The sequence below is a fragment of the Mycteria americana genome, chromosome 1 (genome assembly GCF_035582795.1).
Source record: "Mycteria americana isolate JAX WOST 10 ecotype Jacksonville Zoo and Gardens chromosome 1, USCA_MyAme_1.0, whole genome shotgun sequence".
NCBI classification, from domain to species: Eukaryota; Metazoa; Chordata; class Aves; order Ciconiiformes; family Ciconiidae; genus Mycteria; species Mycteria americana.
In genome coordinates this window covers 222,100,730-222,126,591 of record NC_134365.1, presented here as the reverse complement: position 1 = coordinate 222,126,591, position 25,862 = coordinate 222,100,730, and the positions used below count along the sequence as shown (strand labels likewise).

Sequence of the window (25,862 nt, the reverse complement as noted above, 5' to 3'; positions counted from 1 at the left end):
GGGAAGGTGGCCCCATCTGTGTGTCTGTGTCCCACCCCCCCCCCCCCGGTGCTGCCGGGCCCTGGGGACGTGCCCACAGCCCTGGGGGGGGCAGGGAGAGGCGAGGGGGCGCAGGCTGGGACGCTCTCCCCCCCGGGCAGGGAGCAGCACGGCCGGGGCCGGGGAAACCTCAGAAACCTCAGAATTTGGTGTCCTTGAGCGATCGGCGACTGGCCTGGAAGGGACAGAGCGGAGAGGAGACGTTAGGGACGGTGAACGAGCCACGGCCACGGAGGGGGCCGTGCCCACGCTGGGACCCGCTGCCTCCGCGGCACGGCAGGGACGGGTCCCCCCGCTGCCCCCCTGAGCTCGGCACAGGGGTTGGGAGCACGGGGGCGAGGACGCGCTGCCCCTCACGCGTCCCCCCCCCCCACATCGCGGGGGGCTCGCGGTGCCCACCTTGCCCTTGGGGGACTTGGCGGTGGCGATGCGGGGCGAGCGGCGGGTGCTGCCGCGGGGGGAGTTCTTGGGGGTGGTTTTCCGGCCGGCCGCCCGGCGCAGCAGGCTGTTCCCCAGCTTCTTCGGGGTGTTGAGGATGCTGAACGCCATCGACTGGCGCCTCTCGGCCTGCGGAGAAGGACGGGGGGCAATGAACCTGGGGGTCCCAAGCCCTCTTTTTCTCCCCGGAGCTCGCTGCTCCGGGCCCTGCTGCTCACCTGCTTGCCGGGGGCCTGCTGCTCGCTCCTCCGGCTGACCTGGGAGCTGCGCCGCTCGCTGCGGTCCCGGGGGGTCTGGGGCCGTGGGAAGCAGCTGGTCGGCTTCTTGGCCTGGAAGAGAGGGGACGAACCAGGACCGTCATCCGGGGAACACAGCCCCGGGAGCTGGCGGCAAGGGGGGGAACCGGGGGGCTGCGGGGAGGGGACGGGGCTGGGGAGCCCGGCGGGGAGCGAGGGCAGCAGAGCCTGGGGCGTCGCGCAGGGACGGCGGAAGGCTCGGACCCTCGCCGCTCGAGCTGCCTCCCGCCAGCACCGAGGGTCCCGCTGCTGGTGCGGCCCCAGGAGGAGCCGTTCAGCAGCCCCTCGACATCTGGAGAACATCTGCAGCTGTCCACCAGCCCTCGTGTCCCCTCGTCCCCAGCCTGGCTCCCGGGGAAGCCGGGGAGCAGCCGGGTGCTCGCGGCAGGCAGGGCCGGCTCGGCACGGCTCACCTCGGGGGTGTCGGGGCCCTGGTGGGACTCGTCCGAGAGGCGCTTCCTTTGCTGCCGGGTGGTGATGCCGCCGCCGGCCCAGGCCGCGGCCAGGGTGCTGCGCCGGGCGGCCGTGCCGGCGGCGATCTGCGAGGGCTGCATGCTGGCACGCCGCAGCGTCTCCTTCGGGTCGCCCGTCTTCATCTCCTCGTCCGTGATGATCCCCAGGGAGTCGGAGGGCTGCGGAGGCGGCGCGGAGGCGTTGCCGAGGGGCCGCCACCAACGCGCCCCAGCTCCGCGTGCCCCCAGGGCTGCCCGCCGGCCGCCCCCCGTCCCCCGCGCCCCCTCCCACGGGCAGCTGAACCCCCCCCCCGGGTCTGGGAAGGGGCAGCCCGCTCAGCCCCCTCCCCTTACCCTGCTCTCCAGGGGGTAGCAGGTCTTCAGGTGGGGCGGGCAGGCTCGGTTACGCTGCTGCAGCTCCGCAATGCGGTTCCAGTCGTCCAGCTGCTCCGGCTCGTCCTGGCACGTGCCCAGGTAGATGCTGCTCCGGCCTAAACCCAAAGCAGGGAAGGCTGAGGAGGTGGGGGGGGGGGTCCAAGGCAAGAACTGGCCCCCCCCCCAAGCCAGGGCAGGGTCCCCCGGCCGGCCGCCCACCCTGCCCGCACGCACCGAGGCTGGAGCTGCTGCCCCCCTGCAAGCGCTTCAGGGAGCCGCGAGTGACCGGCCGGTAGCCGGGGAGGCCGAGCAGCGCCGAATTGCCCGGGGTCTCCTGCGGGGAGGAGGTTTCCAGCTTGACGAGGGACTCCTGGGAGGGGAAGCTGGCGAGGGAGCGGGCGGAGGCGGCCGAGCGCAGCCGGCCCTTGCCCGGGGCGGCGTTCGGGGGCTGAGCTGCCGGGATGCTGCAGAAGGAGACGTCGGCGCTGTCCGGTTCCTCGGTCTTGGCCTGTTTCTGGGAGGGGGAAACCAGAGATCACGGAAGGGTTTGGGCTGGCAGGGACCTTTAGAGGTCACCCAGTCCAACCCCCTGCCATGGGCAGGGCCATCTTCAACCAGAGCAGGTTGCTCAGAGCCCCGGCCAACCTGGCCTTGGATGTGTCCAGGGATGGGGCAGCCACCACCTCTCCGGGCAACCTGGGCCAGCGTCTCACCACCCTTAGCTAAGACTTTTCTTCCTTAGACCCAGTCTCAATCTCCCCTCTTTCAGTTTAAAACCATCACCCCGTGTCCTGTCGCTACGGGCCCTGCTAAAAAGTCTGTCCCCATCTTTCGTATCAGCCCCCTTTGTATCTCGAAGGGACGCAAGGGCTCCCCGCAGCCGTCTCTTCTCCAGGCTGAACGCCCCCAGCTCTCCCAGCCTTTCTCCACAGCAGAGCCGTTCCAGCCCTCCAACCATTTTCGTGCCCTCCCCTGGACCCGCTCCCACGGCTCCGTGTCCTTCCTGCGCTGAGGACCCCCGAGCTGGCGGCAGCCCTGCAGGGGGGTCTCACCGGAGCGGAGCCGAGGGGCAGAATCCCCTCCCTGGCCCTGCTGGCCACGCTGCTCTGGATGCAGCCCAGGATACGGTTGGCTTTCTGGGCTGCGAGCGCGCATTGCCGGCTCACGTCCAGCTTTTCATCCACCGGTACCCCAAGTCCTTCTCCGCAGGGCTGCTCTCCATCCCTTCATCCCCCAGCCTGCGCTGATCCCGGGGGTTGCCCCCACCCAGGTATCAAACCCCCAGCCCGTCCCAGGGCCACCCTCGGCAGGGGCTGGAGCGGCCCGTGGGTGCTGTGCCCAGCGAGAGGCGAAGAGGAGGGGAGGAAGCAGACAAAAGGCTGCCCCTCCCGGGCCCCTCGTCCTCCCTCGCTGCCCGCTCAGCCCTCACTGAGGGCCGAGGGTCCTCAGGACAAGGCACGGTGGGGGAGCTCGGTGCAGAGTTTGGGAGCGCAAACAGCCCCGCGGCAGCTCGGGCTTCCTCGGGACGGCCGGGTGACGGCTGCGGCCCAGCCGACGGCAGAAGCGATGGAAGCGAGCTCCCCCAAGCCACCCCTGCCTCTGCCTCCAGTCCCCGGAGAGCCCCGGGGCCGCGGGGCACGGCAAACCGGGCGTCCCCATCCTCGGCGCGGAGACCCTGCCCCACGGAGCCCTCCCGGCCCCACGGAGCCCTCCCGGCCCCAGACCCCAGGGGCCGCTCACTTTCGTCATGGTGATGTTGATGGTGGTGCGGCGCCGGGCCGAGCGGGTCTTGCACCCGGAGTCGAGCGAGAGGTCGCCCAGGGAGCCGGCGCTGCTCTCCATCTGGGACCGCGTGCGGCTGGGGATGGGGGTGAAGTAGAGGCTCTCCAGGGACTCCACCTTGCGGGGCAGCCGCTGGGACGCCAGCGACTCTTCGCTGCCTGGCGGCACCGCCGAGGCCTCCGACTGCGAGCGGCCAGCCTTCCTGCAGGGACGGGGCAGGAGGGCAGCGCTGAGGGGCTTGCCGGGCCGTCGGGGAACCGAGAGGCCCGGGGACACAGGGTTTTTGCGACGCTGGCGGCAGGACGGGCTCTGCCGAGCCGCGGCGTGCCGGTACCTGGTGGAGTTGAGCGGCTGCGCTTCGTCGAGGCTGAGGTCGAGGCTGTCGGCGCTGAGATCGGCGGGGTTCTGGCGGAAAGTCTCCCGGCCCTTCAGCGTGTCCGTTGCCACCTGGAACTTGCCGAGCTCCCGTAGCTGCCGATTGGCAAACTCCACCTGGAGGGGAAGCAGGGAGGGATGGATCGCTCCGAGTGAGCCGGCAACGGAGGCGAGGAGGAGGAGGAGGGCGAAGCCCCGCTGTGCCGTGCCCACCTGAGCCTCCAGGCTGTGGACCTGGCTGGTGAGGTTCCTGCAGCTCAGCTCCGACTCCTTGGCCTGCAGGACGCTCTGCTGCAGCTCCTGGGCCAACCTCTCCGACTCGGTCCGGAGCTCCGCGTTCTCCTTCTGCAGTTGCTCCATGGCCTTCAGCTTCTCCGCCAGGTCCTGGTTCTGCTGCTTCTTTGCGTCGTAGTAAGTTTTTGCCTTCTCCATCTAGGATGTCAAGGAGAGAAAACCCGTCAAGAGGCTTCCCCGCGGCGCGCTGCCGGGGGGGACGGGGACGGGGACGGCGGGGCCGTGCCAGCCCCCGGCATACCTGGCCTTTGTAGTGCTCGGCCGCCTGCTCCTTCTGGGCGAGCTGCGCCTGCAGCTCTGCCACCTTCTCCTGCTGGCGGGCGGCCTCTGCCTGCAGCTCCCCTTCCAGCACCTGCGCGCAGGGAAGAGACCAGGTCAGAAGCACCCTGCACCCCCGCCTCGCCCGGCTGAGCCCCCGCGCCCCTCGGGGAGCAGCCGCCGACAGCTCCAGGGCTGACCAAGGGCTCAGCCCCGCTCGGGTCCCGGGTTTTTGGTCCCCGTTTACCTTAACCCGCTGCTGCTGGGTTCGGGTGGCCTTCTCGTGCTGGGTCAGCTTTTTATTCAGGTCCTCCACCTGGAAGAGCACAGCTTGGTTAGAGCAGCTCCGGGCACAAGACTCCGGTCTACAACGCTCCGGTGGAGGAGCCCCTCCCTCCCCTCCAGCCAGCTCCAGGGGCAGGACCAGGAGGAGGTTTCCTGCTCCGGGGGGGGCTGCTCAGCAGTGCCCGCCGCCGAGGAAGCTCCCGGCACAGCCGGCACTTCGGTTCGCAGGCTGGAGGCAGGCAGTCACAGCAACCCCGCGCGCGTCTTTGCGGGGACGAGGTTCGTGCTACACCCGAGCGTAAGGAGCAGCCGCGCGCTGGAAGCGAAGCCGAGACCCCTTTAGGCGGGAGGGCGAGGGAAGCCGGTGCGGTTACGCAGCGCCCCGTCGCCGGAGCAGGCGTCTCCGCTGCCGGCTGTTCGCTGTCGGGGTAAGAGCAGGAGGCCCGGCCCACCACGGGCGTTCTCCGCGCCAAATCTCAAGCCACGCAGCTCGAGGGGGGCCCGTGCCCGCTCGGGGGGGAGGCATCCCGCCCCAAAGGGGTGCTCCTGCAGTTCCAAGAGCTTGCCCAAACGCGCACGCGGGACGTGACACCACAGAAGGGCCACGGAACCCCCGCGAGGAGCCCCCAGCCCCCCCGGTCACAGCCACAAGGCCTCTGCAGGGTCCCTGGGCAGCTCAGGCTGGGGCTGTGGGGGCAAACTAAGCTGGGCAGGGAAACGGGGCTTTTCCAGCGTCGTTTCCCCAGCGCTAACCCACACCACGCCCGAGATGGATGCTGCTGTAAAGCATCCCACCTCTGGCCACATCTGGAGCGCGCTTTCTGGGAGCGCAGCCCCCTCCTCCCGGCAGGGCGAGGGCGAGGAGCGGAACCTCCGTTAAAGAGGGTGGGAAGAAGGGATGGACAGAAGGAATGGGGCATCCCAGCTCCCCCCAGATTCCCTCTCTCCGAGAACGAGGCACCACAGGAGCAACAGTCCTGCGTTGAGGAGCCCTGGATGCTCCCGGCAGCCGGTCACGGCCAGCGTGCTGCCGGCAGCGTGCCCCGCGGCCGCGCCGGGAAGGCGAGAGCGTGAAGCCGTGCCGAGCCGCGGGCAGCACCGTGAGCGGGCGGGCGGCAGGTTCGGGCCCCAGCTCCTGCTCCCAGGGGCGAAGGCGCAAGCCCGGAGACCGGGAGCCAAGCGCCCCACGGCTGGGTCCCCACCGCAAACAGTTCACGAGAGGAGAGGGCGGCTCCGGTGGGAAGCGGCAGCAGCTCGGGCCACGCACCGTCACCGGTTAAGCAGCCAGCACTTTGCATGCGTTACCTGCTTAGCTTGTTCTTTCCGAAATACCTCCAGCTGCTCCACCTGCGAGCACAAAAGGCAGAAGTGAATACGCAGCCGGTGCGGACCGGGCTGCCTTTCCCGGGAGCGCCCGTCCCCTTCGTGCCCGAGCGTGTCCCAGACCCCCAGCTCCGGGGCTGAGCAGGAGGACGAGGATTCAGGGGCACGCAGGAGACCAACCGCGCCCCTTCTCCCGGGGGACTCCCCTCGCCCGCAGCCCACCCGGCGGGGAGGCTGCAGGAGCCCCTACCTGAGCTGTCAGCCTCTGCCTCTCCTCCAGCAGCTTCCTCCTCTCCTCCAGCGCCGCCGCCTTGCCGCTCTCGTACTCCTTACTCATCGCCTCCAGCTTCCGCGCCGCCTCCTCGGCCTCCCGCCGGCTGCCGGCCACGAGCTCCTCCGACGCCGACCGCAGCCGCTCCAGCTCCCGCGCGTGCCGCTCCCTGGCTTGGCCCAGCTCCGCCTCGAGCCGCTGCTGCCCGCGGCTCCGGCTCTCGCCGAGCCCCCGGTTCTCCTCGGCCAGCCGAGCGTTGGCCTGCTGCAGCCCTGCCAGCCGCGCCGCCTGCTCTGCCGCCTCCGCCTGCAGCCGCTGGACGGCCCGGTCCTGCTCCGCCGACCGCTCCCGCAGGGAGGGCACCTCGGCCGCCTCCAGCTTGGCCCGTGCCAGCTCCGCTTGCAGAGCGGCCAGGGCTTTCGCCCTCTGCTCCAGGTCCTGGCGGTGCTGGCTCTCCAAGGAAGCGCGCTCGGCTTGCAGCTGCTGGCAAAGGTGCTTCAGCGCCGGCAGCTCCCCAGCGAGCGCCTGGGCGCTGCCGAGCTCCTGCTGCAGGGCGGCGAGGAGCTGCTCCTTCTGGAGGCACTTGTCCTGGCAGACCTTCACCTCCTGCCGCAGCTCGTCCTCCCGCTCGCTCTGGCAGTGACGGTCTCTCTTCAGGGCCTCGATGGCCAGCCGCTGCTTCTCCATCTCCTCCTGGCACCGCTGCACTTCCACCTTCATCAGCGAGCACCTCTCGGCCGCCCGGGAGGCGGCGGTGGCCATCTCCGTCTGCAGCACCCGCAGCCTCTCCTCCAGCTTCTTGCTCTTCTCCGACTCGGCGACAATCAGGCGCTTCAGCTCCTTGCTCTCCCCCTCCTTCTCCGTCACCTGCCGATGGAGGATGGAGACCTCGTGCTCCAGGCTGCCGATCAGGCTGTTCTTCCTCTCCATCTCCTGGAGGCACTGGGACACTTGCTCCTTCCAGCTCTCCTCCGACCGGCCCTTCTCCTGCGCCGCAGAGCGGAGGGATGCCAGCTCCTTCTCGGCGGCGGCCACGGCGGTTTTGCTCTGGCTCAGCTCCCTGCCCTTCTCCTGCAGCTCCTTCCGCAGGGCCTCCACGGTGCCGTCGTGCAGAGCCTGCGCCGACCTCGAGGCCTCCAGCAGCTTCTGCAGCTCCGACGCCTTCTCCTTCTGCTGGGCCGCTTCCCTCCTCGAGGCCTCCAGCTCTGCTTGCTCCGCCATCGCCGCCTCGGCCGCCGCTCGCTCGAGGGCGGCCACAGCCTCCTGCTGCTCCCTGCACTTCTGCTCCAGCTCCTCCACTTGCAAACGAAGCGCCTGGGTCTCCTTCAGCTTCTCCTGGTAAAGGTCTTGGCTCGAGCCCGATTCCTGCTCCCTGTGATGGGTCTTCTCCTCCAAGCTTTTGAGGAACATCTCCTTTGAGCAGGTGGCCTTGACGCTGTCCCCCTCCGCATCCCTGCTCCGGGTGGCCTCCGAGAAGCCCTGCAGCTCGTTGTCCGCCTTGGGCGCCCGCTCCTTGGCCGCCTCCGCCGAGGCGAGCTCTCCCTTCAGCTTGCCGACCGTCTTCTGCAGGTCCCTCAGCTCCTCACCCCGCGAGATGTTTTTCCGGCGGAGCTCGTCCAGCTCCCCGTCCTTCTCCGCCATCAGCTCCCGGGCCCGGGCCAGCTCCTCCCGGTGCACCGACCGCTCCACCCTCTGCTCGTTGAGGGAGTTTTGCAGCTGCGCCTCCAGCTCTGCCTTGCGGGCTCGCTCGGCAGCGCAGTCTGCCTTGGCCCGTTCCACCTCCTGCCGCAAGCGTTCGGCTTCCTCCTCCCGGCACGCCAGGTCCTGCCGGTGCTCCCGCAGCGACTCCTCCAGCCTGGCGCCCAGCAGGGTCACCTCCCCGGACAGCTTCTTCACCTCCGCCTCCACCTCCAGCTCCTGCTGCCTGCCGGCGGCCGCCGCCCGGGAGAGCTCAGCCTCCGCGCTCCGCAGCCGCTCCACGGTGGCTTCCAGCTCCTTGGATTTGAGCTTCTCCTGGGAGAGCTGCTGGGAGATCCCCTCCAGCGCCTCGGCAGCTCTCCGGGCATCCGCCTCCAGCCCGGCCACGCGCTGGGCTGCGGCTTGCTCAGCGACAGCCATCTTCTCCCGCAGGGAGGAGACCTCGGCCCGCAGCTTCTGCTCCTCGCCCTCCTTCTCCTTCGCCCACGCCCGGGCGCCGGACAGGTCGGCCTGGAGGGCGGCCAGCCTCTCCTGGTGCTCGGCGGCCAGGCACTCCGCCTGGGCTTCCAGCGCGGCCACCTTCTCCTGCTCGGCCTGCAGCCGCTGGCAGGCCCGGCCGTGCTCCCGACTCAGTGCCCGCATCTCCTCCTCCAGCCGCCCGCGCTCTCCTTCCTCCCCTCGGGCAGCGGGGGAGGCTCCCGTCGCCTTCTCCCAGCTCTCCTCCAGCGCCCGGCGCTTGGCTGGCTCCTCGCCCCGCTCCTGCGGAGCCGGCTCCCGGCCCTGCGCCAGCTGCTGCCTCTCCGCCTCCAGCTCGGCGATCCTGGCCAGGCTGCCCTCCAGGCTCTCGGCCGCCCGCCTCTTCTCGTCCTCCAGGATGCCCTCGGTGTTCCGCAGGGATTCCTCCAGGAAGAGCAGCCGCTCCTGCAGGCGGGCGTTCTCCCGGGCCAGCCTCTCCCTCTCGGCCAGCCTCTGCTGGCTCTCCTGCAGCCTGCCCTCCAGCTCCCGCAGCTGGGCTTTCAGCCCCTCCGCCGCTCCCTGCTGCCGCTGGGCACCGAGCTCGAGGATCCTGGCTTCCAGCTCGCCGATCTTGCGGCTCAGCTCAGCCTTCTCCGCCGCCGAGGCGGCCTGGCCGGCATCCCGGGCCTGCGCCATGGCCTGCAGCTGGCCGCTCAGGGACGCGTTGGCCTCCCGCAGGTGCTGGAGCTGCTGCAGGGCAGAGTCCCTCTCCCGCAGGGCGTCGAGGGCGGCCAGCCGCCCGGCCTCCCCCTCGCACCTCGCCTCCGCCTCCCGGCCCCACAGCGGGACGCCCTGGGGCTCGCCGGCTTCCCGCGCCCGCAGGTCCTGCTCCAGCCTCTCCCTGGCCCGGTGGCTCTCGGAGAGGGAGCTCTGGAGGCTGGCGACGAGGCCGCCCAGCTGCTGCTTCTCCTCCTCGAAGCGGCCGCGCTCGGACTGCAGGGCTGCCTCCCGCAGCTGCTTCTCCTCCTCCAGCCGCAGGACGGTGGCCTGGAGCTCGGCCCCTTTAGCGGCGAGGCTGGACACCTCCTGCTTCAGTTCTTCCAGCTGGCGGAGAGAAGAGGAGGGGGGGGAAACAAAAACACGGACACCCCCAGGCGTTACTCGAGCTGCACCCAACACCTTCACCGGAGACTCACGTGCTGCATCCCGGCGCCTGCCTCCCCCCCGGCACCCCCAGCGCACCCCGCTTTCCCCTTAGCCTTGTGCCGCTCTGCTCTCTCGGACCAAACGCCTTTTCTCACGGTGCAGGAGCCGCTCCCTCCACAACCAGCGCCTGCTACGGGAGGCTGGGGGAGCCAGCAGCTACCCGGGAGGGGTATTCCCAAATTTGGCACAAAACGGGGCTCCCACAGAGCACTCGGCCCCGTAACTCCCATCCAACAGCAGAGAGCAGCCGGCTCTGCCCCACACGGCTTTGCCGTGCACCCCCCAGCACCCGCTGCTCTCCCCAGCTCGAGGAGTTTTCCACCCGAGCGCTGCCTGCCCCGGCTGCGGGAGCCAGAGGCTCTCTTGAGACCCAGCCGTACCTTCAGGACGTCCCCCATGACTTCTCCCTTCTCCTGGGCGCTGCAGTCCCCCAGCCTGGCCAGCTGGTCCTCCAGCAGAGAAATCTTCCCCTGGAGAATCTCGATCTTCTCTTCCGAGCATTTCTGGAGACAGAGACGAGGGACCGAGCGCGGCGTGAGGCGAGGGAACCAAGCGAGGAGAGGTGCGGTCACCCAGCTTTAATCGACGCCAAGCTTTCCGGCGGCTTTGTCTCGGCAAGCTCGGGGCTTCTCTCCTCGCTGTGAGGACAGCGGCCTGTCCCACGGCGGGAACCCTTCCCGGGAGCAGGGAGAGGCTCCCCAGGGGAGCCGGCCGTCGCGCAGCCTCTCCCCGTGTGCCGGCATGGACGCTCCTGCCCACTCCGCCCTGCCCGCAGAGCCGGCAGGGCACGAGCCAGCCCCAGGAGACTGCCACACACCGGCACGCGTCCCCCAGCCGGGGACCCCGGGGTCCCCTCACCTTCTCCTGCAGGGCAGCACGCAGCTCGCTCTCCAGCTGCCCCTGCTTTTCCTGCGACTGCGCCAGGGCCGCGTTGTGCTCTTCCGAGAGCTCGTTCAGGGCTTCCTGCAGCTGGACCATGTGGCTGGCGATCTCCCGCAGCTGCGAAGGGAAAATCCCCGGTCCCAGAGGAGGGGCAGAGAGTGCCCGCGCCGCCCAGGGCTCCGCTCAGCTCCCCTCTCCCGAGCGCCGCAGCATCCACCCGCAGCACCGCATGCGGGCAACTCCGCCCAGCCCCTATTTCCCCCACCACGGTTCCCCTTCGGATCAGGATCTGGAGCCCGAAGCAGGCTCGGTCACCGAGCGACGGTCACGCGAGGCCAGTGGCAGAGCCGTAAGCAGCCCAGCATCCGGCACCGCCATCAAATCCTCCCCGCTGGGTCCCAGCACAAAGGACTGGGCTGTGGGGACACGGAGAGGACACAGCGCCCCGTACCTTGAAGGAAAGATCCCCGTTCTCCTCGGAGAGCTGGTTGATTTTTCGGTCCATCTGGCTTTTTTCAGTCTTCAGGTCCTGGCACTGCTTGAGGGCCTCGTGCAAGCGCACCATCAGGCTGCGGGAGAGGAGGGCGTTAAAGCAGGGGGTGCAAGCCCAAGGCAGGTGAGGACATCGCTGGGGACCGATGCTGCTGGATATTGCTGAGGAAACTAAGGTACCGAGGTACCTCTGTGCCGTGGTGAGAAACTACCATAAATTCAGCTCTAAACTGGGTCCCAATATGTCACAAAGCGGAGCAGGCATAAGCGATGTTCGTGCTTTACGTGAGCCCGACCGCTGCGAACCGAGGGCGGAGGCAGCTGCAGGACTCCAGCCACCCCTCTGCAAAGTGAAGTAAGTGAGGAAAGGACGCAAACGGCACGGCAGCCGCGGGCGGAGGCTGGGCCTCCTTCCCAAGGAAACACGTCGCTGCGCAGGGACAGGGCAAAGACCGGGATGCAGCGCGGCAGGTGACAGAATTCGAGTGCGCGACGCAGCCCGGTTCAGATCCGGTCAAACTGGATCAAACTGGAGGGCTAGCAGCTGGGGAAGGGGCTGGGGTCGGGAGCTCCAGCAAAGCAGAAAGCTTTCAGTGACACAGAGCCTATCCCAGAACCGGGAAGGCCACGCAGGCTCTCCCGGAGGCAGCGAGACCCACGCGGGCAGCACACCCTTTTCCCACAACAGGGACGGCTGTTCCCGCGCCGGGCGCAGGGTAAGGAGCGGGCTGTCAGGACACGCTGCGTGCTTTGGGACTGGCTCCCTGCCCGCTGCCATTAAAAAAAAAAAAAAAAAAAAAAAAAAGGGCTACGGGCCATAATCGCCCCGAGCACGAGGCGCACTGTGCCAGCTGGCACAGCCGTGTCCTGGGCTGCATCCAGAGCAGCGTGGCCAGCAGGGCCAGGGAGGGGATTCTGCCCCTCGGCTCCGCTCCGGTGAGACCCCCCTGCAGGGCTGCCGCCAGCTCGGGGGTCCTCAGCGCAGGAAGGACACGGAGCCGTGGGAGCGGGTCCAGGGGAGGGCACGAAAATGGTCGGAGGGCTGGAACGGCTCTGCTGTGGAGAAAGGCTGGGAGAGCTGGGGGTGTTCAGCCTGGAGAAGAGACGGCTGCGGGGAGCCCTTGCGTCCCTTCGAGATACAAAGGGGGCTGATACGAAAGATGGGGACAGACTTTTTAGCAGGGCCCGTAGCGACAGGACACGGGGTGATGGTTTTAAACTGAAAGAGGGGAGATTGAGACTGGGTCTAAGGAAGAAATGTCTTAGCTAAGGGTGGTGAGACGCTGGCCCAGGTTGCCCGGAGAGGTGGTGGCTGCCCCATCCCTGGACACATCCAAGGCCAGGTTGGCCGGGGCTCTGAGCAACCTGCTCTGGTTGAAGATGGCCCTGCCCATGGCAGGGGGTTGGACTGGGTGACCTCTAAAGGTCCCTGCCAGCCCAAACCCTTCTGTGATTCTGTGACTGCCGAAGCCACCTCCTCCCTGGGGTGCAGCTGCAGAGGAGGTGGTAGAGAACAACAAGAAGGTTTGCCCTCAGCCCTGTTTTGTGCATTGCTGGGGAAGAGACGGACAACGCAGAGCCTGGGGACACGGGAGTGACAAGGACCAGCCTAGCAGGAGGGGGCCGACGTCCCCAGAGGATTACCTCTCGTTCTTCTCCCTCAGCTCCTCCATTTCCTTGGGCTCCAGCTGGTCGGCAGCTTGCTTCTCGTTGAGCAGAGCCAAGCGGTCAATCCGCTGCTGCATCATGGTGATCTGAGCCTCTGGGGAGGGCGGCGAGAAAGGGCCCGTTACCCTCTTTTTATGTCACCTGAACCCCCCCAACAGCACGGCGGAGGACGTCCGTCCTTCTCCCAAGCTGGTGAGGAGCCGCCGCACAGAAACCATCTGAAGCAGGACACGGAAGAGCCGGGCTGCCAGCACCGCTGCTGGGCACGGGCGCCGCTTCAGTCATGGCTCTGGTTGCCCAGGGTATACAAGGGAATAGGAGAGGGAAGAAGGAACCCGCAGTCTCCGCAGGCGCCTGGGGAAATCCCCAGTGCGGAGAGTGTTTTAGATGTGGATGGCGAGACTCCTACACCTGCCAGCCTGCTCCAGATCATTTGGCAGGGGGACCAACAGCCATCTCCAAGAGATGCTCAGAGTTGTTACAAAAGCGTCGGAGCTGCCTTGGCTCCCGTCAGCAAGGATTTCTGCTTCATGCTTTGGTCCAGATTAACGGGCAGGGGTGCCCTCGGCCCGCCACGGAGCAAGGCACAGCAAACCCCGAGCTGCCCTGTCTGCTCCGGAAAGCAGAAAAGCCCCAAAGCCGCGAGCTGTGCTCAGTTGGGGGCTGGCGGGATGGACCGTGCACGAGCACAGTCGTGGTGGGGTCAAAATCATAACAAAGTCACAGAAACCAGACGGGGTCTCAGCCCCGGAGAGCCCTCCCCGCGCCCCAGGACACCCCGCTCGCAACTGACCCTTCTCCGTGATGAGCTTGCGATTCTCTGCCAGCTCCACCTCCAGCTCATCCCGGTTCTCCCTCTCAACAGCCAGCTGCTTCTTCAGCCGTCGCAGCTGAAACTGGGGGGTCTGCATGACGTCCCCCATGGGCGAGGACGGAGGGCCGGGGAGCATGCTGTGGGGAGACACACCGCGTAACTCGGTTATCCGGAGCCAGCGGCAGGGCACAGTCCCTCCCCACGCAGCCAGACCCGCCCTGGTTCCCCCGTCCCAGAGGCAGGCATCTTTGCTGCCTCATCGCCCGAGCAGAAAGGCCGCTCTCCTCATCTCGATTGCACCAACGCCAGTCTCCAAGCGCCTGGCATGCACGTGCAAAACCACCTCCAGTCCCAGGGCAAAGCATCCATCTCCTCATCGCTCCCTACAACTGCCTGAAAGGAGGGTGCAGAGAGGTGGGGTCGGTCTCTTCTCCCAGGTAACAAGTGATAGGACGAGAGGCAATGGCCTCCAGTTGCGCCAGGGGAGGTTTAGACTGGATATTAGGAAATTTTTCTTCACTGCAAGGGTTATCAAGCATTGGAACAGGCTGCCCAGGGGAGTGGTTGAGTCGCCATCCCTGGAGGTATTTAAAGGACGTTTGGATGAGGTGCTTAGGGACATGGTGTAGTGGTGGGCTTGGCAGCGTTAGGTTTATGGTTGGACTTGGTGATCTTCAAGGTCTTTTCCAACCTATACGATTCTGTGATTCTGTGATCTCCCTTCACGCCGGAGCCGGAGCCCCACCGCAGAGCACTCGCCTCGCTAGAGAGACTCCTTTAGCACTCGCAGCCAGACCCCCAGCAGCGGCACGAGCCCGGTCCTCCCGAACCCACCCCAAGAGAGGGGAGGACCACAAGCTGCTCTGGGAAGTCTCTGTGCTCGTTAGGCTGAAAGGAGCTGGGCTGAAAGGAGCTAATTACAGCCCGAGCTCACCCCACCACCGCACGTCCCCACGTCAAGCCCGAGGAGTTTGCGACAGGACAGCAGCGCGGCGGAAAGGGGGTCTCTGTCAGGTCAGCGTGCATCCCGGCTACGTCTCCGGGTCCCAGAAGCCGCCCCGTTCGTTCCCCCCCGGCAGGCAAGAGGCTGGGGACGTACTTGTTGGCACCGGAGGAGGAGGCAATCTTCTGCAGCTCCAGGAAACGCACCTCTCGCTTCTGCGGGAGGGAGAGCAGCGGGGAGTGCTCCTCGGAGCTGCTGCTGGACGCGCTGGACGAGGACAGCGGCGCTGGAAATCACAAGCGAGAAGCAGGCTGTGATCTTCACGTTAATACCAGAAGGGAGGGTTTAGCAGCTGAAATCCCTGGCCCGCAGGAACCACAATTCCAGCAGGGATGGATCAGCCCGGCCGAGACATCCCTGTCCTGCCAGCTCCACGGTCCTGCCCTGCCACTCCGCTCCCACCGCAAAGCTGTGGGCATCCCACCCGCCTCGCTGCTCCGGGGAAAGCGCTTTTCAGCGGCGTGTGCTGCAAAGGCCGGGATGCTGCCGAGCGGGGAGAGCCCGGCAGGTATAAGGCAGCCCTGCTCTTACAGAAGAGCTTACAGGGAACCGTTCTGTAGAGCTCAGTCCTGGGGTGAGGGGAGCTGGATGGTGGTGCTGCTTTTATGGCTTGGCAGCCATAGCAGCACAAACGGGGAAAAAAAAAAAAAAACCAATGTTTTGATGCTCTAGAAAAGAGCCATCCGTGCCGGTAAGGTGCTGGCAGCACGGGAGCTGTGAAGGAAGATGCCAGCAGTGCTCAGCGCTCGCAATATCCCACGCTGCTGCTCCACAAGGTCAGGGACTGTTTCCGTCCCGCTCCAGGCTGGCGCTGGGACACACTACAGCAAGCACGTTAGCCTGTCGCTCTAGCCAGGCTGCTGCACTGGTGCCGGCTGGGAGAAAAACGTGCCCGATGCCTGCTCCGCCTGCACAAGGCTTGGCCCCTTACTCCGGGCTGCTGCCCCAGCACAGGCAGCCAGGGCCCAGCGCTCACCTTTCCTCTGCAGAAACGTCTCCAAATTCTCATTCAGGCTCTCCTCGTTGTCCAGCACAAATTTGAGGATGGATGCCAGCTCAACCTGCGTCGGAGGAGCCGCGGGGTCAGCAGCTCTGCTGCAGCAGCTGCGGTTCGCAGGCAGAGCGGTGCCGGCCAGGCAGCGACCGCAGCAGGCTCGGGGCAGCAGGCAGCTCCCTGCCCGCACCGGCAAGCGCCCACGCTCGCAGTCACGAGCCTTTGGTGGCCCAGACGCGCTGGCGAGCGCCGCAGCGCTCACCCCGCGCCGTCTTTCGAGGGGACCCAGAAAAGGAAGGCAGGTCTCAGAGCACCCCGCAAAAGGCACCTCCGCTTCCCCCTGCGCCCCCGGCCCGGAGGGGGAACCCAGAAGGGATTACCTGGGTCTCGTAGTCAAATTCATTCCAGTCCCCGGGGCTCTTGCAGCTCATGGAGGTGTGATACAGGAGCAGCACGGCCACCTGAAACGAGGCAGGTAAGCGTCACCGACCCCAGGTCGGGCATCGGCGCATCGGTGCCGGCTAGGAATAAAGTGTGCCCCGCGGTTACCTTGGCCAACGCCAGCTCCTCTCCCTCCAGGAGCTTCTGTGCCGAGACCAGGTTCTCCGCAGCCGATTTGTGCTTGCAGTGCTCTGCAACGGGAAGCAGGATTCCCAGTCACGCAGGAGCCCCTGCCGCTGGGCACGCCGCCTGCCGGCCCGTGGCGTGTGTCAGTCCCCCGAGGGGACACGCTTGGGCTGGGGGACACCGTGGTGCATCGCCAAGGAGAAGGGGCACAGGCAGGGAGGCACAGGGCGGGCTGGGCTCTGGAGCCAAGCCCCCAGGGCTCAGCCTCTGCCATTAACTCCAACGGGCTTTTTTTTTTTCCCCCCTCCCTGGCAACTTCCCCCTCGGGCCCAGCCTCCCCCCCTCGCCCTCGGCGTCCCTCTGCACTTCTTGCTCCTCCACCACCAGCACAAACTCAGTCCCATCTATGGAGGGTGGGATACAAGGTGGGATACGGTGTCTTCCCTTCCAGGACAGGCTGGGCAAAAGTGCAAGAGACTTCTCATTTCCCCTCCCGGGATTCCTGCTCGGGTAAAGGTTTTCCAGCGGGATTTGAGCAGCTTGAGGCCAGGCGCTGGGCTAGGAATGCCGTCCCAAAGCAGCGTCACCACTGGCACCCTGCCCTTCACCCCCCGCACCTCCTTCGCACCAAGCCCAGGCTCCGGCAAGGATTTCCATCGGGAAGATTTCCTTCCCGCACGCTGCCGCGGGGTCAGGGCAGCTCTGCCTGCACCTCCTTGAAGCTGCCGATGCAGCGGGGGGTCACTTAGGGGAGGGGGAAGCCTTCAGACACAAGACCAGACCCCCGCAGGGGTGGGGGGCACCGAGCAGGGGCAGCCGCCTCCCCCGGCGCCGGCTCTTACTCTGCAGGAAGCCGCGGATGAAGGAGATCCTCTCCGGCAGCGGCTGCTCCAGCACAGACTCCCCCTCCTCGCTCCTGTGGCTAGAAGAGCGCACGGGTTGCGTTAACGCTTTGCCGAGGGATTAAACGAACGGTGGGTTTGGGGTTTTTTTTGCGACAGAGCTTGCCGAGCAAGGGGCAGGCACTCGGGCAACACGGCCCCGGTCTGCCCTACGCGCCCGCGCCAGGGTGGGTGGCGAAGCAAAAGCCAACCACGCCGTGCCCGGGAGCAGGCGCAGACGCTCCCCGCAGCCCCGACAAACATGGCTGCGTCTGGTGAGCAGCCAGAGCCAGGCAGCCGGCCCCCTCCACGGCGGTGCCGTGCGCCGGAGCGCTGCCGGCCTCCGCCGCTTCCTCCTCTGCCCGCCAGCCCCGGCATCCGGCGTGGCAGAGGGAGCTGGCAGCGTCCCAGCCGGCCGGGGAGGCACCGCGGGGGCCGGGGGTCGCGCGTGGAGCCGGGCGTTTTTCTTGTTATGCTTTTCAAAGCGTCACCGTTTGTGGGAAACGGCGTTTTGGAGACGGGCGGACTCTGCTCCCCTCCGGGTCACTGCCCGGGAGCCCACGCTGGATTTTGGGGGGAGGGGGCGAAGCTGCCTCTTGCAGCTCTTATTCGCGACCACGCTCTTCCTCAACAGCCGCCAGCTCAAACTGAGACCGTGTGCTAAAACCCGTGCCAGCCGTGCTCGACCGGCGCTGCTTCGGTACCTTCGGTTACTCCCAAGGCACCGAAAGCAGGGCCTTGGCCCGGGGAAGGGGCCGGCACGAGGATTTTCTCATCCTCACGGATTTCCCAGCCCGTCCCCCGGTGCTGCGGGGAGCCCCCCAGCTCAGCCGGCTGCGGCGGTGTCCGCCCCGCTGCTGCCCCGCTTATCAAGCTACGGTCAGGCCTGTTTAGCGAGCACACGCCGCCGGTGATCCCAGCTAATCTGAGCTGGAGCACGGACCCAGGAGATTAACCAGGTCTGACTAAATATATCCCCCGTGCAGGCAGCTCCTTCCTCCCCACCCACCGCAGGCAGATCCCAGCTCCGAGCAGGCTCTCGTTACACCACACGGGAGGTAATTATAGCAGACAAGCTCCCACAGAGCCTCCCGCCGGAAGGGTTTGAAAGCGATGCCGCGCTCCGCGCCGAATGGCAGCCTCGCACCCTCCCAATTTGCCTCGCCAGCTCGTTAAGGACGCACAGCCGGAGCGGAGCGTGCTCGGTCCTAGCTCCGATGCCCATTACGGCTTGCGGGTTTTAATCACCCTTGCTCACAGGCAACGAATGCGGCTCCCGACAGAGGCGTTCCTCCCAGCCCTGCCTGGCCACCTCGGGTCCCAGGACAGAGCAAACAGGCTCCGTCCTGCCCGTATCGTACTCGGAAGCAGCCCGATGTCCCCAGAGAACAGGAGCGCTTCGCGGGGCGGGAGCTGTCATTCTTTAAGCTCCTTTACAGACCCAAGGCTTCCTCGGGATCCCGAGGCTGCAGCTCAGGAAAACTTGCTGGGCTGTTTCCTCACCCGAGCAGCGTTTATGGAAATAAAACATCTCCCGTGCAGCTCCGGGAGCCCCCGCGCCGCTGGCATCGGCGCTCGGCTCTTTGCTTCAACCCAGACGTCAGCGCCAGATGCGATAGCAAGCCTCACACGACAGAAACTCTGGCCAAAATCCCGCCCGGGTGGCTCCGCGGGGCCCGACAGCTCTGCCCGGCCACACAACGGGCAGCCCCTGCCTGCAGGGCTGTGGGGCAGGCATGGGAGCAGACGCTCTCCCGGCTACCTCGAGCAGGTTTGTCTCGAGCCTGAGCTGCCGGCAGAGCCCCGGTACATCATCTACGTACGGAGGCTTCCGAGCAGGGCAGCCCAAAAGGCTCATCGTCCCGCGCACGGCGGGTTTACGGGCGAAGGAGCCCACGTTTCGTCGCAGCGGGCTTCAGAGCACGCCTGGAGGCAAGCGCTGCTTACGCAGGTGCCGTGCTTCGCCGGAGCCTCGCACGGAGGAGCCGGAGATCCAGCGCTAGGTCTGCCAGAGGAGGAATACCGCAGGAATATCCCTACCGCCGGGCCCGGAGAGGGACCGCGCTGGCGGCCGGAGGAGGCTCTGGGGGCTGAGGCCGTGGCTGCGGGCCCAGCGCGTGCTCGCTGCCGCCTTGCAGCCAGCCCGGGGGGTTTGGAGAGCGCACCCCGGCTCCCCGTACTCACATTTTGTTGATGATCCGGATGAAGACGCTACAGTCCTGGAGCTGTGACAGATCATCGAGGGGATCGGTACAAACTTTGGCGCTGTTCACCTAGAAACGGGGCGAGACAGTCAGAAGGCAGAAGCCAACCCCACGCCGTGCTGTGCCACCCGCCACCTCCCAGTCCCGGCAGGGGACAGCGAGACCGGTGCGGGTGCGAGAGCAAAGCCAGCCCTTCCGACCACCCCTGCCCTGCCCTGCCCAGGCAAAAGCTGAACGCAATCCCCACGGCTCCGCAGCCAGAGGGGCCGGCACGGGCCTCGTTTATCACGCTGCGATGCTTTGCCGAGACACGGCGCTGCTTTGCGAAGCAGATCCCGCGGCCCCTTTATGGCCCAGCTGCTGCTCCCTTCCCAAACTTGCTGCCTGCTCCAGGCTCGGCTCCGGCTCCCAGGCAGTTTCCACGGCCGGACCAAGCTGTTCCGGCATTTCTGGTTACTCAACAGGAACGGCGAGCAAGGCTTCTCCCGCAAACACCCACCTGCCCGGGAACAGCAGGGACTCGGCTGCCCCAGGACCTGCCCCAACCGCAATCCTTCCCTTGACCGGCCCCGGCATCGTGCCCCCGAGGAGCCGCCGGTGCCGGCAGCAGCCGGGACCCACCCGGGCAGCACGTCCCACCTACGGAGCAAGCTACGGCGGAGGAGAGGGAGGCTTTACCCAAGTGAGGAGAGCCGCGGCTCTCGCGCCGTGAAGAGGCATCTTGGCGAGGCTGCCGGGTCACTGGACCTAGGAACACAAACAAGGCGGGGGGGGGAAAAAGCAATTAAGGCCAAGCACAGTAATTACGTTAATATACTGCTTGCACACAGCGCCAGGCACTCGTCTTCGTCAAGGGAGGCTCTACGCTCTGCGCCTGGCCGGCTGGGGGTTGCACAGAGGGGAGCAGCCGGCATCCTCCCGCTTTTCGGCAGGCACCGAGCGGGGAGCGGCGCTGCCGAGCAGCAGCCGGGTCCTCTCCCACAGCCCCCCGGCATTTACCCCCGGAGGTCGGGATCCCGAGAGCAAGGCTCCAGGGAACAGCGCTGCTCAGGCCCCTCCTGCCGTGCCTCCTTCCCTCCCCCTCGCCCCCAAACTTCTCTGAAATTTCTTTTAAGAGAAATTTAAAAGCCCAGCAGCCCGGGAGCCTGCTCAGACCCCGTGCCCGGGCTGGACCCTCTTGCCGCGCGGTTTCAGGGAGGAGGGCGGCGTCCCGTCGGGCCTGTCTTTCGCACGACGGCGGCGCAAAACAACCGGTCGCGGCTCTGGCCAGCCGGCACCGGCGGCTGCTGTCACCCCAAGGGATCCTGCGTCGCCATGGGGCACCGCGGGTGGCCGAGGGCTTCTCCACGGCTGTGCCAAACCACGGCTGTCCCGACCCGGGCACCCAGCGGGTTCCTGGCACAGGGTCTGGCAGCTCGTCGGCACTTGCTGCCCACCCGGGGATGGCGTTGCCCCCGCTGCCGGTTGTGCCTGAGCACCGGCATCGCTGTCGGGACCACCAGCATCCCAGGAAAATTCACCTCCCTCTAGAAAACACGAGCAGCAATTTTAGAGAGAAAGCGTGGTTGAAAGCACAAAAATCTGGCACGCGTAGGGATGCCGCGCCAAGAGCCGCGGTGGTCCTGCGGGATGGGCAAGAGCAGGAAGAAACCCCCCGAGAGGCAGCCGGGCCCAGCGGGACGAAGCAGCCGCAGCTCGCGGCACGGCCCTCGGGGAGCAGAGGGGAGCGGGGACCATCGGCAAACAAGCACCCAAACTGGGCAGGACAACCGGCTCCGGCCAGGAGCGCGGTGGGAGCTGTGGACAGCGCGGGCTGCCAGGCCTTGGCAGGGGGAGGGATCTCCCGCGGAGCTCACGGTGGAAGGAAAGTTTAAAAAAAGAAAGAAAAAGGAGGGAACCCAGGCTGCTGGGGGTCGGGAGCCGGCCGTGCCTGGCAAGCGGCTGAGCTCCCACCGTGGTACTGCCCGCAGCTGCTCTGGCTTCCGCGGCCACCGAAACGCCGGCGGGGCAGGAGCCGGGGCTGCCAGCACCCCCAGCTGCTGGGACCCTCGGGGGGCAGGCAGGCTGCCCGCTCTGTCCCCCGCCGGGACACCGCCGCGGGGGCTGGAAGGAGCCTGCAAAGGTCACCTGGCCCCAAACAAGCCCGGTGAGGCAGCGGCCAAGCCGTCGGAGCGCTGCCAGCTCCCCTTCCCGGTGCTGCCAGCGCCGAGGAGACCCTCCTGCCGGGAGCGGGGGGACCCCCCAGGCATCACCGCGCAGGGTGGGAGCAGGGACGAGCCGCCCCGCTGCCCCCGGGAGCGCTGCCAGGTCCCCTCCACGGCAACCTTTGCCTCCGCACCAGCCGTCCCCGCTGCCGCCCCGGTAATCCTCCCGGCGAGGGAGCTGCTGAGGTGGGAGCAGACCTGAGCAGAGGTGGGGGCCGACTGAGGCCCCCGCCAAAACTCACCCAAATGGGGAGGGTGCTCCTCGGCTCCTCGCCCCGTGTTGCACCCTGACGCCCCCCGCCGCGACGGGCCACCAGCCCGGCTGGGATCCGCAGCCGTTCCCGGGAGAGCCCGGCACACCACGGCCACCGGCCACCTGGTTTTTGGGGGACACGGAGCACCCACCGCCTCCACAAGCTCGGCTGGGAAGCGCGGGATCCTCGGCGGGACAGGTCTTCCCGCCGATTTGGCTAAAAACCAGCCCCTCTGCCCCGCGGCCGCGGCACACGGCCTCTCGGCACCCACCGCCCCTCCGGCCCCACGGCTGGGGGTGCAGCGCGCCCAGGCCAGGGCCTCTCTCCAAAAATCCACCCAAAGCCCGCGGGCAAAACACGCGTGCCAGTCCTGAACGCAGATTCCCGCGGCGGAGGGCCTCATCCTGCCAAGCACACCCCGCCAGCGCCGAGCTGGGTTTTACCGGAGCCGGTCTGCGGACGTGCCAGCGCCCAGCGAGAGGCCGGGACGGGCAGGGCTGCCCGCTCCTGCCCTGGTCACAGCCTGGCTCGTCGCCAGCGACGTCGGCTTCCCCGAGCCGTGCTCGCCAAGCGCCGGAGACAACAACATGACCCTCCGCGGGGAGATGCCGCTCGCATTACGCCTGGATCCGTGCGACGGCAGACGGGAAGCGGTCAGGGAGCCCGGCGCATCGGCACAAAGCGCGGCAGCAGCCGTGAGCGCTTTCCAGCCGCGTTCCCAGGAAGGGGAGCTGCGGAGAGTCGGTGGGGAAGGGTCTGGCGGGAGGGGGGACGAGCCCCGGCAGCGGCGGCGGCGACGGCCGCGGCGGCATTGTCCTTCGCTGTTTTCCCCCAGCGCCCGCTCCGGTCAAAACACGGCGTTACGCAAGCCCGCGCCTCCGGAGCTCCCGACGTGCCAACCTGCTGGAGGGACGCGGCCGCGGCCCCCCAGCCGTCCCAGGGTGGGGGGTCCCGCTGCAGGAAGCGCCCAGCAGCTCGCCCAGGCAGGGCAGGTGACCCACGGCAGCCCCCCTCTGGTGACGGGCCCACGGCCGGCGTGGGGAGGAGGTGGCGGGGGGGGGGGGGGGGGGGGGTGACGGGACACGGCCGCCACCCCGGAGCTCAAGCACCCGGATGTTGGCGAACCCAAGTGGGCCGCCCGCGTCCCAGCACCAGCGGGGGATTCGCACCTCGGGGGCTCGCGGGCTGCCGGGGCGGGAGCCGCACACCACGGCGAGGCGCCGGGGCTGGGAGACGGCGAGCTTCGCCTCCCCCGCCTCCCTCCTCCTCCTCCTCCTCCTCCCCAGCCCTGTTGAAAACAAACAAGGAAGAGGGATAAAGTCTTTGTTCGGGCCTTACCGGGGGCGCGCGGCCGCCGTCGGCGCACGGGGTTTAATCCGCCATGAGCGCTGGCAGCCGGGGAGGGCCGGGGAGCCAGCGGCCACGCACAAAAGAAAAGTTGTTGGGCTTCTCCTCGGCGGGGCTGGCAGGCGACGGTTCCCCTTCCTGGCCCTGGGCCACCCCACGTCACCGCGCCGAGGCCGCGCTCGTTAAAGGCGCACGGCACAGAAAGCCGCCGCCGCCGCCGCCACCAGAGCGGCCACGGGGAAGGGGTGACGTCTGGCCTCGGCCGTCACCCTGCCAGGGCCCTGGGTGAGGGAGGGCTGGCGGGGCCGGCACAGACCCGCTCCCGGCCCCAGCGCGGTGGCAGCACCAGCCACGACCGCCGGCTGCTCGCCGGGAGCGGGGGGCTCGGCGGGGAAGGGTGCTGGGGCCCCCGGTGTCAGCCCCCATCACCCGCTAACCCGGCTGGAGCCACGGCCCAGCTGCTTCTTGACAAATTCCACCCCCCCGCACCAACGGCAACGGATTCGGCAGGGACCGGAGCGATGCCACGACCCACCGCCGGCCGAGACGGCCAGTCGCTCAGAAGGCGGCTGGCCAAAGGGGCTGCGGGAGGGACCCCGGCCTCCTGCCAGAGCCCTGCCTGCGGCCGGCGCCGGCAGGGAGCAGGCAAGGAAGGGACGCTCGTCCCTCGCTGCTGAGCTGGAGACCCTCGGGAGCCGTCCCCGGGGCGTCTGGGCTGCCTGAGGAGACCCGGAGCCACAGGACGGGGCTGCGCCGAGCACGGCGCTCACCGCGCCAGCCGGGGAGGGGCCGAGGAGCACCGCGTGCCGCGGAGAAGGTTCTTTTAAACCGGCCCCGGGGGCAGCGGAAGAGCCCGCGGCGGGACGCGGCCACCGAACGCCGCTGGCAAAAGCTGGGGCTTCGCAAGAGAGCCGGGAAGCGAGGGGAGACGCCGGCCAAGCCCCGCGCCCCGGCTGGGTCCCCCCGCCTTCAGGGAAGGGGACGGCGCGGGGACGGGCCGGAGACGGAGGCTCAGCCGCCGGCGGGCGAGGCGGGAGACCCCGGCGGGGCAGCGTGACGGCTCCGACCGCCGGCGGGGGGCGGGGGGCTCCGCCCCGCAGGCGGCCGGGGCTGCCGAAAGGAGCGTCTCCTACCGGATTGCCAGGCGAGGACGCGCCCGGCCAGGGGCGTCGTGCGGACGAGGCGCGGGCAGGCGGCGGCGGGCAGCGTGAGGTGCTCCCGGTAAACCGGGACGGGGTGGCAGCAGCCGACGGGCGCCCGCGGCAGGCGCAGGCCTTTCTCCAGCAACGCGCCGCTCCGGCTCCAGCGGCGCCCGGTGCCGGGCCCGGGGAGGCCGGCGGGCACCGGCGCGGGGCCGCCAAACGGCAGCGGCTCTCGGGGGCTCCTCCGCCCAGCCCCAAGGCCGGCAGGGGGATGGGGAACCGGGGGGCTCAGCCCTAGCGAGCACCGGCCCCGGTTACCCCGGGGCGGCGACACCGGGGACGGGCACCGGTCCCGCTCCGGGCCCAGGCCCCCGCTGAGGCCCACTCGGGAACCACCGGGCCCGCCGGTCACCTCAGCCCCGGCCCACCCGCACGGTGTCCCCGCCCACCCCCACGGTGCCCCCCCGCGCCCTCCCGGTGTCCCCGCCCCCCGTACCGTGCCGCCGCCGCCCCGATTCAAACGGCGGCGCCCGCCCCCGCCGCCTCCCCATTGGCCGCCGCCGGGGCGGGGCGGGGGAGGACTACCTATCCCGGCGGCCCCTGCGCGCCGCTGAGATCTCGCGAGAGCCGCGGGGCACGCCGGGAGCGGGTTGCCGGGGCGACGGTGGCGGGCGGGGGGGCTATGGCGGGGGTCGGGGCACGCGTGGGGCGGAGGGAAGGGGTCTCCCGCGGGGGTACGGGGACGCATTTGTGGCCCCGGGGGTGCGTGGGGGGTGAGGGGAGCGCAGGGCTGCGCGCGAGGCCCACGGTGGGGCAGGGGACACGCGTGGGGCCCCGGGGGTGGGGGGGGGCAGCGAGGGCCCGCTCTGCCCCACGGCGGGGGACGCCGCCCCGGGGGGGGGGGGGGGGCACGGCCGGACCCCCGCTCCCCCCCGTGGGACCCCCCTGCCCCGCCGGCTCGACCGCCATCGACCCCGGGGGACAGACACGGACACCCCGTGCCTCAGTTTCCCCGGGGCGCGGGGGGGCCCGCAGGCCCTGCCCCCCCTTCCGCGCCCTGCAGAGCCCGCACGGGCAGCCTGGCCCGGGCGGAGGGGCTGGAGGTAGCCCCGGGGGGGCCACCCTCACCGGAGAGCCCCCGCGCCCCGCTGAAGCCCCGGTCCCCCAAAGGGGGAGAGGGAGGGACCTGAAAGCCCCCAGGTGCCACCAGCGGGACCTCGCCCCGCCTGGGTGCTCCCGGGTGGGCCCAGAGGGGTCCTGGGCTTGTCCCCGTCACCCCCTGCCAGGGGGGAGGCGATGGAGGAGGCGGGGGACAAGGCTCAGCGTCTGCCTCGAAACCCCTCGCAGGCCCACCCGGGCCTCGGCTGCCTCCCGGGGACCCCCCTCGCCACCCCCCGCCCCTCCTAGCCACCACGGCTGGGGGCTGGCAGGCAGGTCGGGGGGCAGAGGAGGGCTCACGGGGGTCATTTGTTTTCAAAATGGGTCCCCGAGGACCGGCCCCGCAGGGCAAGGCCTGGGCAAGGGGCTGCCCCGAGGGATGGGGACCCCCCAGGAGCGGGGAGAAGCCACGGGGCCACCTCCGACCCCAGACACCGGGATGGAAGCCCCCCCAGCCTGGTTGCCTGGGCACAGCCCTGCCTGGCCCCAAAAAGCCTTTGCCCGGAGGAGCCAGGTCCAGTGGGTCCCAGTAACCAACTGGGAAAGCAGAGCGGGGCTCCAGGGGAGCACTGGAGCCCAGCCAGGGCGCAGAGCAAACCCCGTCACCAGAACAAGGCACATCCCTCCCCAAAATCCCTGCAAAGGGGCGGGGGGACGCGCGTCCCCCCAAAACGCACGACGGCACGGCTGCCCCCGGGCTCTCC

General features: G+C 68.6%; 1 protein-coding gene across 5 annotated transcripts; it reads right to left on the bottom strand.

Annotated features, from left to right (window-relative positions):
• Positions 1 to 117: 117 nt before the first annotated feature.
• On the bottom strand, positions 118 to 24,137 carry NUMA1 (nuclear mitotic apparatus protein 1). 5 transcript variants are annotated; one of them, XM_075491400.1, is made up of 26 exons: positions 23,992 to 24,137; positions 19,732 to 19,800; positions 19,034 to 19,122; positions 16,811 to 16,890; positions 15,951 to 16,033; positions 15,782 to 15,862; positions 15,384 to 15,468; positions 14,504 to 14,633; positions 13,384 to 13,541; positions 12,567 to 12,684; positions 10,882 to 10,999; positions 10,407 to 10,547; positions 9,929 to 10,051; positions 6,168 to 9,446; positions 5,900 to 5,941; positions 4,557 to 4,625; positions 4,293 to 4,403; positions 3,971 to 4,189; positions 3,717 to 3,874; positions 3,341 to 3,584; positions 1,835 to 2,114; positions 1,580 to 1,737; positions 1,187 to 1,405; positions 696 to 806; positions 439 to 606; positions 118 to 214 (listed from the first exon to the last, which is right to left on the bottom strand). In XM_075491400.1, exons 2-26 carry the CDS (start codon positions 19,771 to 19,773, stop codon positions 179 to 181), a joined length of 6,342 nt encoding a protein of 2,113 aa, XP_075347515.1. In that variant the 5' UTR covers positions 19,774 to 19,800; positions 23,992 to 24,137; the 3' UTR covers positions 118 to 178. The 5 variants fall into 5 exon arrangements, with proteins under 5 accessions (XP_075347515.1, XP_075347514.1, XP_075347519.1 ...); XM_075491399.1 differs by lacking the exon at positions 23,992 to 24,137 and adding an exon at positions 22,850 to 23,083; XM_075491404.1 differs by lacking the exon at positions 23,992 to 24,137 and adding an exon at positions 22,850 to 23,080 and having other exon boundaries at positions 1,580 to 1,716.
• Between the last annotated feature and the right edge of the window lie 1,725 nt (positions 24,138 to 25,862).

Excerpts from the sequence above, each read along its gene's own strand:
- NUMA1 (XM_075491400.1), bottom strand. The coding sequence starts at position 19,773 with ATGCCTCTTCACGGCGCGAGAGCCGCGGCTCTCCTCACTTGG. Across the intron at positions 14,634-15,383 it reads GACGTTTCTGCAGAGGAAAG|CGCCGCTGTCCTCGTCCAGC; the intron begins GTGAGCGCTGGG and ends TGTGATTTCCAG. Across the intron at positions 9,447-9,928 it reads TCATGGGGGACGTCCTGAAG|CTGGAAGAACTGAAGCAGGA; the intron begins GTACGGCTGGGT and ends TCTCTCCGCCAG.